We start from the raw sequence: 13,213 nt of genomic DNA on the forward strand, positions 1-13,213 counted from the left end.
GCCACAGCTGTCTCACCAACCAAAGGTGGTAAAAGGCACTCCTACGCATGGAGGTCACCTGGGCCTCTAGCGAGAAAGATGGATCCAGGAGCACCCCCAGATCACGGTCCCGCTCTTTCAGAGGGAGTACAACCCCATCCAAAACAGGCAACTGACCAATTATCCAAACTCGGGAACCACCAACCCACAGTGGCTCCGCCTTGCTAGGATTTAGACTCAGTTTATTGGCCCTCATCCAGCCCACCACCGAGTCCAGGCAGCGGTCCAGGGCTTGCAAGGCTTCTCCCAGTTCAACTGTTACAGAGAAATAGAGCTGGGTATCATCAGCATACTGCTGACACCTCGCCCCAAATTTCCTGATGACTGCTCCCAAGGGCTTCATATAGATGTTAAACAGCATGGGGGACAAGACGGTACCCTGTGGCACCCCACAGCACAGCTGCCAGGGGGCCAAAAGACAGTCACCCAATGCTATTCTCTGAGAACGACCCTGGAGATAGGACTGAAACCACTGTAAAACAGTGCCTCCAATACCCGTCTCACCAAGTCGGCCCAAAAGGATACCATGGTCAATGGTATGAAAAGCTGCTGAGAGATCAAGTAAGAATGACAGGGTCGCACTCCCCCTGTCCTTCTCCCGATAAACGTCATCCATCAGGGTGACCAAGGCCGATTCAGTCCCATAACCAGGCCTGAACCCAGACTGGGATGGGACAAGAGAATCTGTTTCATCCAAGAGTACTTGCAGTTGCTGCGCCACAACCCTCTCAATCACCGTCCCTAAAAAGGGGGTATTTGCACTGGCCAGTAGTTGTCATAAACCAATGGGTCCAGTTCCAAAGAAGTTGCAGCAGACGTTGCACTGGACACCTCATTGGGGACTACAGTAGATGTGGAGGGGGCATCAAGACTGCTATGGTGGAGAGCAACTTTACCCTCAGAGTGCGTAAGTCGATGTGCCATAAAGGTGTGCAGTGTGGAGAAACTGGGTAATGCCCTCTGATTTAGTAGGGAACTTACACCTGGCGGGTAGGAAGAGGGAGGGAAGTAGCTCCCACCACTCTGCATCCTTTTCAGGATAAACATCACTCGCTAAATAGTTTGTCTGCCGGCTACCCTAAAACAAGGAGGGCAGGGCCACGTTTCGGCTTTCCTAAATTAAATGGTGACCTTAATTCTAACAGAAAAGGAAACTGGGAGGGCTGGCAGAATAAAGGTATTGAAAGAATAACCCCACTATTCAACTATCATCATCATAAAAAACACAGATTTTCCCACAATGCTGAAGTTGGTTATCATAAATGCATGTTGTAGTTGTTATGTGCCTCCAAGACGACTACGACTTATGGCGAACATTTTGAACGCAACTCGGGCCACGTGCTTTGAGCTCTGTGGAGCCAGTTCTGTGGAGTTCTCTTCCCTCTGAAGTGAAACAAGCCCAGATGTTGTTACGCTTTCCAAGTTTGTTGAAAGGTTTTTGTCCACCCCCAACAAAGAATTCTTAATTACTGTTTTTATGATCCTTATTAGGTCTTATATTCTGTTTTTTTATACATATAACTGCTGGTTTATAATGCAGTTATATTTTTATATATATATATTATTTTTCCAGTGAAGTTTGGCTTTTATTGGAAATGGTAAGTTGTTCTGAGGAGAAAGCTCCTCAAAAAGGGAGCTATAATTTTTTTAATAAACCAGTAAATATGCTGTCGAATGAGTCTTGGGTTAAAAAAGGGTTCATATAAAAAGCTGTGCAAAACCTGAGCTATATTCCGAGGAGGGAATATTGTGAGATGTTGGATGAAGGGAAGGAAATTGTGCCCTGATGGGTCCGTCTGTTCCGGATGACATTACACAGGAACGGGGCGGGCGAGGGGAGCGAAGCTTCAGCTCCTCAAAGGGCCCCAACACACAGCTAAGCATGTGGGCTCCTGCTGGGAGGAAGGGCGGGATATACATTAAATAATAAATAAGTAAATCTACCTGCTGAGGTCTCCTCCTCTTCTTTGGGTTCCTGCATCACCGGATCTTCTCCTTCTTCCCAACAGGAAATGAGGTCTGGTTCTTTAAAAAAAGGAAATCAGGCAAGATTAGTTACTTTTGACCACAAAGTATTTGGGCATTCCAAACCAAATCTGAACGCTCAAAACATTTTGAACGAGAGCAAAGGGGTGAAGCCTTGCCAACAGCACATGACTCGGGCCACATGCTTTCAGCGCTGTGGAGCCAGTTCTTTGGAGTTCTCTTCCCTTTCAAGAGAAACAAGCCCAGACGTTGTTATGCTTTCCAAGTTTGTTGAAAGCTTTTTGTCTTCCCCCAAAGAATTCTTAATTACTTTTTATGATCCCTATGATTAGGTCTTATATTCTGTTTTTTATATATATATTATTTTTCCGGTGAAGTTTGGCTTTTATTGGAAACGAACGGTTGGAGGGAGGTGCCCAGAATGACAAAACAAAAAGATGAAAATTCACAACTTTATTCCGTTTATGCAATTAAAATGTGTAAAAAGCCCAACGCGTTTCGGCTAATCAAATCTAGCCTTCATCAGGGGCTGAAAGAGATGGATATACATTGAAATTACTTAACATGCTATTCAAAATTGTAACTTAGAGTTTTAGTTTCCTTTGGAAGGAAGCGTGTATATTAAATCCAACATTAAAAGCGATTACAATTATTAAGCAATTTTGAACTCTATCAGAGACCATTTAAGACATATTATTTTTCACTCTGCAAACCTATACGTAACTGAAACAGGATCCCTAAGGAATGAGAGTCAGCAATTACTCCACAACCACGAATTCCAGCTGAAAGTATTTGAGATAAACTATATTTTTCTCGGCAGCTCTCAATAAACACACTTACCAGAATCAGCCTGACGAACGCGTTACTACCTGTATTCCTTTGAACAAGACCAACGTTATCATCATTTTGAAAAAAATTGAAACAAGCATGTGAGTAATAACAACATAATGACAGAAAAACGTTTGTTCTCCCTTCCCCCAAAAACTAAAAGTCTAAGTTACAATTTTGAATATCATATTAAGTAATTTCAATGTATATCCATCTCTTTCAGTCCCTGATGAAGGCTAGATTTGATTAGCCGAAACGCGTTGGGCTTTTTACACATTTTAATTGCATAAACGGAATAAAATTGTGACTTTTTATCTTTCTGTTTTGTCATTCTGGGGACCTCCCTCCAACCGCTTGTTATATTGAATGACATCCAGCTTTTTCCACCCCCTTTTATTGGAAACGGTAAGCTGCTGTGTGGAAGAAGCTCCTCGAAAAGAAAATGGAAATGGACTACCTTCAAGTCGATCCCCACTTATGGCAACCCTATGAATAGGGTTTTCATGTTAAGCGGTATTCAGAGGTGGTTTACCATTGCCTTCCTTGAAAAGTGAGCTATACATTTTCAAATAAACCAATAAATATGCTGTAGAATGTGTCTTGGGTTTTAAAAGGGTTCATATAAAAACCTGTGCAAAACCTCAGCTGTGTAGCTTTGGCAGATAATATCTGTGCTGATGAGCTTCTAGCTCCATTTGATGCAGGGCTTAATGAGAAGCAAGACCCACTTTTGTTCAGAGGGGCTCATTTTTACAAGTAATGCTGAATTTGGCTTCAGGCAGGTGCAGCCTTGCAAGATCTCAGCTGCATGACTGCGAGACGGGGACCCTCTTGCAGAGCATGCATGGCCTCGCTTTTACTTTGGGCTTCAAGGAAATAAAATCCAAGAGCTGGAAAAGGAGGTATGAAGAAGCCCTCTTCGACTGTCTGCCCCCTTTCTTAAAGGAAGGACCAGCCATCAAGTAGTCTGCAAGATCCACAACCAGAAAAAGGAGTCTGTGGTTCAAATAGTCCCTGACAACGCAAGCAAGAAACCCAAACTACACACACCACAGAGAATGGGAAGAATCCGGTGCCGCTGCAACTATTATCTATTCAAATTTTAATAGTCTTTAACTTGGAAATTAAGTGCCAGATATAAATGTTTGGGACAGAAGCTTTAGGTTTGAATGTTTGGGGCTCCTGCGTTCCAAAATTTACCACTGTGCCTCTTCCACAGTCCTGCCCAGAATCCTGGGAGGGATGGGACCATTTCATCCTTCACAACCCAAGGTCTGCGGATAAAGAGAAACTCCGAGGAATGAGATGTTGTGTGATTTTTAGGTGCAGAGGAATGGAGAGAGAAAAACCATGAGAAAAACTGGTAGCCTAATCGGTCAGTCTGCCCTGGATGACATTATTCAGGAACAAGAGGGGTGGGTGGGGAATCTTCAGTTCCACAAAGGGCCCCACAACACTACCTGCTGATGTCTCCGCCTCTTCTTCTTTGAGACCCTGGACAAGCAATACCTCCAACTCCCAACTCCGTGAGCCTCTCCAGAAGGATACCATGGTCGATGGTATCAAAAGCCGCTGAGAGATCAAGGAGGATCAACAGAGTTACACTCCCTCTGTCTCTCTCCCGACATAGGTCATCATACAGGGTGACCAAGGCTGTCTCAGTGCCAAAACCAGGCCTAAAACCCGATTGAAATGGATCTAGAGAATAGGTTTCATCCAATAGCGCCTGGAGCTGGCCAGCAACTACTCGATCCAGGATCTTGGGGAATCTCTCAGTGGATGGAAGGGGAACTTCCACCTGACGGCCAACCTTCCTCTTTATAGCATGAGATGAGCTTGATCAAACCAAATGCCTGTCTAGTCCAGCATCTCCACAGGGCCTGAATCGATGTGTATGGGAATCCCACAATCAGTCCTAATAATACTAATACAATTTATGTCCTGTCCTTCCTTCCAAAGGGAATCCAGGGGGGCAAATAAATGATGAAGCACCAAAATCACTTTTAACACAAAACATCTTAAAAAAACAAGGAGGACAGAAGGCCACAGCCATCAAGACTTGTAGCCCTTGACAGCCTTCTCTTCCATGCATTTCTCCAGCTCCCATTCAAGCCATCCAAGATGTCCACCAGGAGAACTCACCGCCTGATGGGCGACTCTCCCCTCGATGACATTACTCAGGAACAGAAAAATGCTTCCATCCCCAGACCAAAAGAGACTCCACAGCACAGCTAAGGACCAACCTGCTGAGGTCTCCTCCTCTTCTTTGATGACCTGGATAAACAGACTTTCTCCTTCTTCCTTACAGGAAGCGAGGTCTCGTTCTTTCAAGGAAACAGACAAGATGAGTTACTTTTAACCACAACATAAAAAGTCAGGGATTCCATATCAAACCATTTCTACAACCTCAAACCTAGGAGGAGGAGGAATTTTGATTTTTAATTCTGGGAGCAGGACAGGAAGAACCACATTTAGAATCGAGATAAAAGGATGAGATCCCTTGCCACTGTGGATGTAAATTACCCCAATAAATGTCACACCCATTCAGAAGTAAGCCCCACCGAGTCCAATGGGACACCCTCCCTGGTAAATGCAGATTAAATTATACCAGGTGTGGGGATCCTGTGGCCCTCCAGATGTTGCTGAACTCCCATCACCCATAATCATTGGCTATCCTTGCAGGAGCTGATGGAATTTGCAGTTCACCAACGTCTGGAGGGCCAAAGGTTCCCCTCCACTTTTTAGGGGGTCACCATATTATTTTATATTAAAGGGCTGGGGCCAAGGGGAAAGAGGGGTGCGGTCTGAGGAAAAAAGGGAGGGAATAAGGGCCTCATTGATACCCTGTCCCCAAGACCCCCCAAAAAAGCCTGGAGCCAGCCCGGCCCATAGGGGCCAACTAGACACACATGGGAGGCCCTCAAGGCAGAGCAAGGCAAGAGTGCATCTCCTGCTGCTGTCCCCGATTCTGGAGGTGGCCCATAAACATCAGGACTGGTGGCCCTTGAGAGCCTTCTCTTCCATGCATTTATTTATTCATTTAGATTTATATCCCACCCTTCCTCCCAGTAGGAGCCCAGGCTGGCAAACAAAAACACTAAAAACATTCTCAAAGGCATCATTAAAAACAGGCTTTAAAATATATTAAAACAAAAACATCTTAAAAAGTAATTCCAACAGACACAGACTCGGCATGAAGCCATTTTTCTTAGCCCCTTTTAAAACCATCCAAGATGTCCACCAGGAGAATTCACAGCCTGATGGGTGACTCTCCCCTGGATGATATTACTCAGGAACAGAAAAAAGCTTCAATTCCCAGACCAAAAGGGGCCCCACAGCACAGCTAAGCACTGACCTGCTGAGGTCTTCTCCTCTTTGGGAACCTGAAGAAGAAGATCCTCTCCATCTTCCAAACAGGAATTGAGCTCCGATTCTTCCAAGGAAACAGACAGGACTAGTTACTTTTGACCACAAGATATTCAGCCATTCCAAGTCAAGCCATTTGCAGCTAAGAGGAGGGATTGTTTGTTAACTCCTGCACCCCCTGAAGAGGACAGGGCCCTGTGGTCCCAGCAGGGTCAGCCTGGCACTTGGGAACATGCGCTCACTGGATATGGAACTCAGCCAACCCAGCTGTTTTCATTTGGACAACATCATCTCATCACAAAGAGAGACAAAACCAGCCCTGGGAACTTCGCCCTCCTCCTCCTCCTCCAAAAGGGAGCAGGGCTGCACTTCACATTTACACTTCTGAGGAAACCTCCATGGAGATTAAGAGTGAAGCCACCGCAAGATATTTGTGTCGCCAGAAATGCTCCCATAAGCTTTTCAATGTCGTAGCTTGAGAATGTATATGCAAATATCAATGCTGTTGTCGGGAAGAGACAGAAAACGGCCAGAGTATATGGTTTGGATCTCTGGAAGGGAAATGATGGTGTGTTGCATATAAATAAATGCTCCCTTCCTAAATGCATTTTCTCTGAAAAACGTCCTATTGATTTTGATGGAGTCAACTTTGACGCAAGCATGTTTGGGATGGCAGCTTAATTTTAACTTCCAGTTTATGATTCAGGTATAATTTGCATATCGAAAGGGCTCCAGCAATCGGGGTGGTGGGTGGGGGAGTGAGAAATTTGTCAGAGAGAGCGTTTCTCCCCCCACCCCCTAGTCCCCATAATCCATCTGTGGTACCAACCATGCAGATGCTGAATTAGACAAGATATGCAAAAGCACCTAAAGTGAAGGTCTAAGTCAGTGGTTCCCAACCAAGGGGCCGTGAACAGTAAAGAAATGAATTATTTATTTTTTTAAAAAAAGTCTTCACTTCCTCTACTGTCTGCTTTCTGCTGCCACTGCAGACGACACCTCCCACTTGCTCCAAATGAGAGGGGATGCCTTTTCCTGAAGTGCCAGAGCATCTTCCACATGCACTAAGGGCAGGCATCTGCCTATAAAATACATGGCAGATGCCAAAGGACGCTGAGGGTGGAGCTACCAGGAAGAAGAGGGGATTACTATCACTGATTCCTGTCTCCTTGCACTGCCGCTACTGGCAACACCTTTACTTAGAATGAGAGGAAAGGGCTTTTTGTGAAGCAAAAAGAAGCAAGCCTGCAAAGAAAGGCTGCTTTCCCCCTTCCTTCCTGGCAGCCAGCCTGCCTCCCTGGGGTGAGGGGGTCACAATTTTTTTTCAGCTCATAAAGGGGGTCCCATGCTCATAAAGGTTGGGAACCACTGGTCTAAGTCATAGTATGATTCTGAAAAATATATGTAGAAAGGAATGATGGAAAATATAGTCTATGGCTGAGTACGGAATAATGTCCAATTTCCAATGCACCTGCAATTTTCCACACTGAGTGTGATGTGAACTACTAGCTCTGTAGACATGATGTACATACACTCCCAATGACAACACAGCAATAAAAGGCAGAGGTGTGCTAATACAGAAATATAAAATGCAAGGATAAAATGCACAACACATCTCAAATAATTTGCCAAACGTGTTTTGATTTGAAGCAAGTCTTCTTCAGTGGCATCTATTTGGAGAGCTTCTCCAGAGAATCTTCCTCAACCGAAACGCACAACAATATGCGGAATGCAGCATCATTCTTGCAGAAACAGCACTAGGGCTGTCTTGAGAACTGGCAAGGACTTCAACTCCAACGCATGAGGGCAAGGGCAGGATCCAGGCGGGCACCAGTCCTGCTCACAGACTTGATTCTGCAAGCTGCCACCTCCGCCTCTTCCTAGGCCCCAAAGGCATAAACTGGGCAGAGGGAGGGAGGGAGGGAGGGAGAGAGAGGACTCTCCCAAGCGCTAACATAGCAACAATTCTCACTGTGGAGTTTGGACTACAGCTCCCAGAATCCCTAATAGGGAACTGACTTTCCACTCCACGCATCATTGGCGCAAATGCCCTTCAACATCTATCAGTCATGAAAACGTGTCTCCTTACTGAAAGAGGCTCCAATCTCATAATTCTCCTCCATGGCTTCCTGGTGCGGAGCGCTTTGGCCCGGATCCAGCAGACCCACTCCTCCTCCGTGAAATGCACAGCTGCTGCCTCCTCCTCCTCCACAAAGGTCACTGGACCCTGCAAGAAGAAAATGCCCTCTGCTGAAGAGATGGCCTCTTCCACACAGACCATTGCGTCCAGCTTGAAAGGGGAAGGGGCAACAGGGTGTGCTTGAATCATTCACAGCATTCAAAGAGCTCCTCCCACGTGTCCGAGTTGGATCCTGAGGCGAGGGCCCAGTAAGGATCCAGCCCGCACAGCCAGAAAGGTTTCCCACGGCTGGTTTTGAAACTGGAGGGCTGTGGACGCCGTAAGCAGAAAGGGCAATTACCTTGAGCCATTCCCCAAAAGAGCAGAACTTTAGCCTCAAATCCAGAACTTCTCTACACAGCCATTTAGGTGAAGGACATTTGCCTTGCATGCAAAGAGTCCTGGGTTCAATTGCCAGCAGCATCTCAAGGCAGGGTTAGGAAAGGCTCCCTGCTTGAAAACCGGGACAGCAGCTGCCAGTCAGTGCAGACAATACTGAGCTAGGTGGACCAAGTCAACATAAGGCACCTTCCTCTGTTTCCACGAAGCTCACAAAAACACAGCCAGTTTTCAATAATATCATCCCTGACCACTCTTCCCAGTTCCTGAAGCAAATGACTTTTTGATGATTATTTTATAATGAAGTAAAACTGGCCTCTTCTCTAAAGTGAGCAGCTGGGGTGCAAAGCGGGAGGCTGACACCCTTCTTGTCTACCTTGCAGGGCTGCAGTTTGGATGACTGAGATGAGCTTATTTGCTGGCCACACATGTTTATTCAGACCTTCCTCCAAGGGCCCCAGAGTGGGAAATGTAGGTTGATTTCCCCCTCCCCAACCTTCAGCAGCAGCAACGATGTTGTAAAGTCAGGAAGGCAAAGAGATGATTGTCCTAACGTGTGTGTGTGCGTGCATCTGTGTGTGTGTCTGTGTCTGTGTGTGTGTGAGACAGAGAGAGAGAGAGTCTACAGTGGGGGGGTAAGGTTTAAGGAGATCCCAATAAGAGGCAAAGTGCATTTGGGGGAGAGGGTAAGCACTGAGCTGGGGGTTCGACTGGATGGTCTTACAGGCCCCTTCAACTCTATGATTCTACAAAAAGCGTGTTTCCTCCCAGGAACTACCACAGTGCAGAAATGGGCTCACAGGAACACACTGTGGACAGAATGAACAATAAAACAGGCCCCACTTGTACATGTGGAAAATATTGCTCACTTATTCGCGTGCTTACTCTCTCTCTTTTTGGTCTGCTTTCTCGTCCAAGGCGTTTGGGGGGAGGGGAACACCTGCTCCTGCTCCCCTTTTCTCCTCACACAGCAGCCCAGTGAGGTAGGCCGGCTTTCCTAGCCCCGACACCCGGGGGTCTCCTCTGCCCCAGGGCGTCTCTTCCCACCCCCACTCCTGGGGAGAGGGCGCTTCAAAGAGGATCGTGCAATGGAAGCCCTGCAGCTGTTCGGCCCCCAATGTTGCAGCTGGGTTGCATGCATGCGACTCCCCCCCATAAATTACGGGGGGAGATGTGGGGGGAGGATCTCCCCCTCTTTTCACCCCCCAAATGCAAACTCCTGACCCTTTCTCACCCCACTGTTGCACCTCTCTCTTTGTCTTCCGTCCTCGCCACGATCCAGCCTCCTTCCTCCTCCTCCTCCTCCTCTTCCTCGGAAATCAATCAAGCCTGTTTGCTTTCCTGCTTCACTCTTGTCTCCCTCCCTGCCTCCCTCCCATTGTCATGACAACATCCTGCCTCTCTAGGAAACAGAGCTCAGTTCCTTCCACCGCTGGAGGACTGAATCCCAGCGGCGCTCTGGGCAAACGTCTTGCAGGCTCTGCCCCTTGCGCAAATCCAGGGCGCAGGCGCGGAGGTTCCTACTGCGCCCTGTCGCCAAAGCGCTTTTTGCAAACAGCGTTTCCATGGTTTCTCCCCTACGTGCATCCTTTGATGTGACCGTAGCAGGGAGAGGCGACTGAAGCTCTTTCCACACTTGGAACAGGATTACTTGTATCTGTAAAACACACACACACACACACACACAAAAGGTGCCCTCCAACTTTTAAAGTACCTGCAGAGGGTAAATGAACATCTTTTAGTAACATACAGTGAAGTGAATGCTGTAAGTCATTTAAGTCAATTTATATTTATTTTTCTTGGTTTTTATTATGAATCAATAAACTAAAGCAGTACAGAAAACAAAAAAGAACGTAAGAGAGAAGAAATACAGAAATACCCCAGACAACCGTTGCCCCAACCCCTTCCCTCTGCATTATACTAGAATTTCAACCATCAAATATATTCAAGAGAAATCAATTAAACAATTTCAAGGAAACCATTATCTGTTGAGCTGCTGCTGACAATTAACAGTGTAAATCATCTTCTGAAGCATACCCAATACATGTGAGAAGGATCCTGGAACTGTCGTTGATCACAAGCTGAATATGAGCCAACAGTGCAATGTTGCTGCAAAAAAGGCAAATGCTATTTTAGGCTGCATTAACAGAAGTATAGTTTCCAAATCGCATGAAGTATTAGTTCCCCTCTATTAAGCACTGGTTAGGTCTCATCTTGGGTACTGTGTCCAGTTCTCGTCTCCGCACTTCAAGAAGGAAGCAGACAAACTGGAATAAGTTCAGAGGAGGGCAACAAAAATAATCGGGACTGGAAACAAAGGCCTATGAGGAGACACTGAAAGAACTGGACAAGTTCAGCCTGGAGAAGACTGAGGGAAGATACGATAGCACTCTTCAAGTGCAGGACGTGGAATAATGGGCTCAAGTTGCAGGAAGCCAGATTTCGACTGGACATCAAGAAAAACATCCTAACTGTTAGAGCCATATGACAATGGAGCCAATGACCTAGAGAGGTAGTGGGCTCTCCTACCCTGGAGGCCTTCAAGAGGCAGCTGGACAGCCATCTGTCGGGAATGCTTTGATTTGGATTCCTGCATTGAGCAGGGGGTTGGACTTGATGGCCTTAGAAGCCCCTTCCAACTCTACTATTCTATGATTCTATACATTTGCACCAAATGGCACTGGATGTCTCTGACTGCTCTCCTCCTTGTAGAAAACGCAGGTCGTGGGCATCCTTCTTCATCAGAGCAACAGTGTGGATATTCCTTCGCCAGCTTGCAAAGTCCAACCCTTCCAGGTCTCTCCATCTTTGAACAACTGTTTGCCTCGCAGCAATCAGTAATAAAGATACTAAGTCCTTAAAGGTAACAGTCCGATTTCGCCCCTCGTACAACGATAACCAAAACAATTCTCCTGAAAATGCAACACTTTCTCCTTTTACCCCAGCCAATTCCTTGTGGACCATCATCCTGAAAGACTCAATGCGCGGTCACGTCCTCCAAAGGTGAAAAGAGGTACCCTTAAGTCAGCATCCCCTCTGACAGTGTGAGCTAAATGTTGATACCGTTCAACAGAGCTGTACTGGAATACAATACCACCTATAACCAATTTAGGCGGGAGGGGGGGAAGGCTCCTGTAAAGCCACTGATACTGACTTAAGAGGTTTAGCAGACCAAAGGGCACATAAGAACATAAGAACATAAGAAGAGCCTGCTGGATCAGGCCAGTGGCCCATCTAGTCCAGCATCCTGTTCTCACAGTGGCCAACCAGGTGCCTGGGGGAAGCCCGCAAGCAGGACCCGAGTGCAAGAGCACTCTCCCCTCCTGAGGCTTCTGGCAACTGGTTTTCAGAAGCATGCTGCCTCTGACTAGGGTGGCAGAGCACAGCCATCATGGCTAGTAACCATTGATAGCCCTGTCCTCCATGAATTTGTCTAATCTTCTTTTAAACCGTCCAAGCTGGTGGCCATTACTGCATCTTGTGGGAGCAAATTCCATAGTTTAACTATGCGCTGAGTAAAGAAGTACTTCCTTTTGTCTGTCCTGAATCTTCCAACATTCAGCTTCTTTGAATGTCCACGAGTTCTAGTATTATGAGAGAGGGAGAAGAACGTTTCTCTATCCACTTTCTTAATGCCATGCATAATTTTATACACTTCTATCATGTCTCCTCTGACCCGCCTTTTCTCTAAACTAAAAAGCCCCAAATGCTGCAACCTTTCCTCGTAAGGGAGTCGCTCCATCCCCTTGATCATTCTGGTTGCCCTCTTCTGAACCTTTTCCAACTCTATAATATCCTTTTTGAGATGAGGCGACCAGAACTGTACACAGTATTCCAAATGCGGCCGCACCATAGATTTATACAATGGCATTATGATATCGGCTGTTTTATTTTCAATACCTTTCCTAATTATCGCTAGCATGGAATTTGCCTTTTTCACAGCTGCCGCACACTGGGTAGACATTTTCATCGTGCTGTCCACTACAACCCCGAGGTCTCTCTCCTGGTCGGTCACCGCCAGTTCAGACCCCATGAGCGTATATGTGAAATTCAGATTATTTGCTCCAATATGCATAATTTTACACTTGTTTATATTGAATTGCATTTGCCATTTTTCTGCCCATTCACTCAGTTTGGAGAGGTCTTTTTGGAGCTCTTCGCAATCCCTTTTTGTTTTAACAACCCTGAACAATTTAGTGTCATCAGCAAACTTGGCCACTGCACTGCTCACTCCTAATTCTAGGTAATTAATGAACAAGTTGAAAAGTACAGGTCCCAATACCGATCCTTGAGGGACTCCACTTTCTACAGCCCTCCATTGGGAGAACTGTCCGTTGATTCCTACTCTTTGCTTTCTGCTTCTTAACCAATTCCTTATCCACAAGAGGACCTCTTCTCTTATTCCATGACTGCTAAGTTTCCTCAGAAGCCTTTGGTGAGGTACCTTGTCAAACGCTTTTTGAAAGTCTAAGTACA

General features: G+C 46.2%; 1 protein-coding gene across 1 annotated transcript in view; it reads right to left on the reverse strand.

The window, feature by feature from the left end:
• LOC133381843 (zinc finger protein 501-like) overlaps positions 1 to 13,213 on the reverse strand; it is a 67,463-nt gene that overhangs the window by 18,466 nt on the left and 35,784 nt on the right. The window contains exon 2 of the mRNA XM_061621373.1: positions 1,984 to 2,064. Coding sequence (XP_061477357.1) covers positions 1,984 to 2,020 — 37 coding nt within the window. The 5' untranslated portion in view covers positions 2,021 to 2,064. The remainder of the gene's footprint in view (positions 1 to 1,983; positions 2,065 to 13,213) is intronic.

Source organism: Rhineura floridana, chromosome 3 (assembly GCF_030035675.1).
Source record: "Rhineura floridana isolate rRhiFlo1 chromosome 3, rRhiFlo1.hap2, whole genome shotgun sequence".
Taxonomy (NCBI): Eukaryota; Metazoa; Chordata; class Lepidosauria; order Squamata; family Rhineuridae; genus Rhineura; species Rhineura floridana.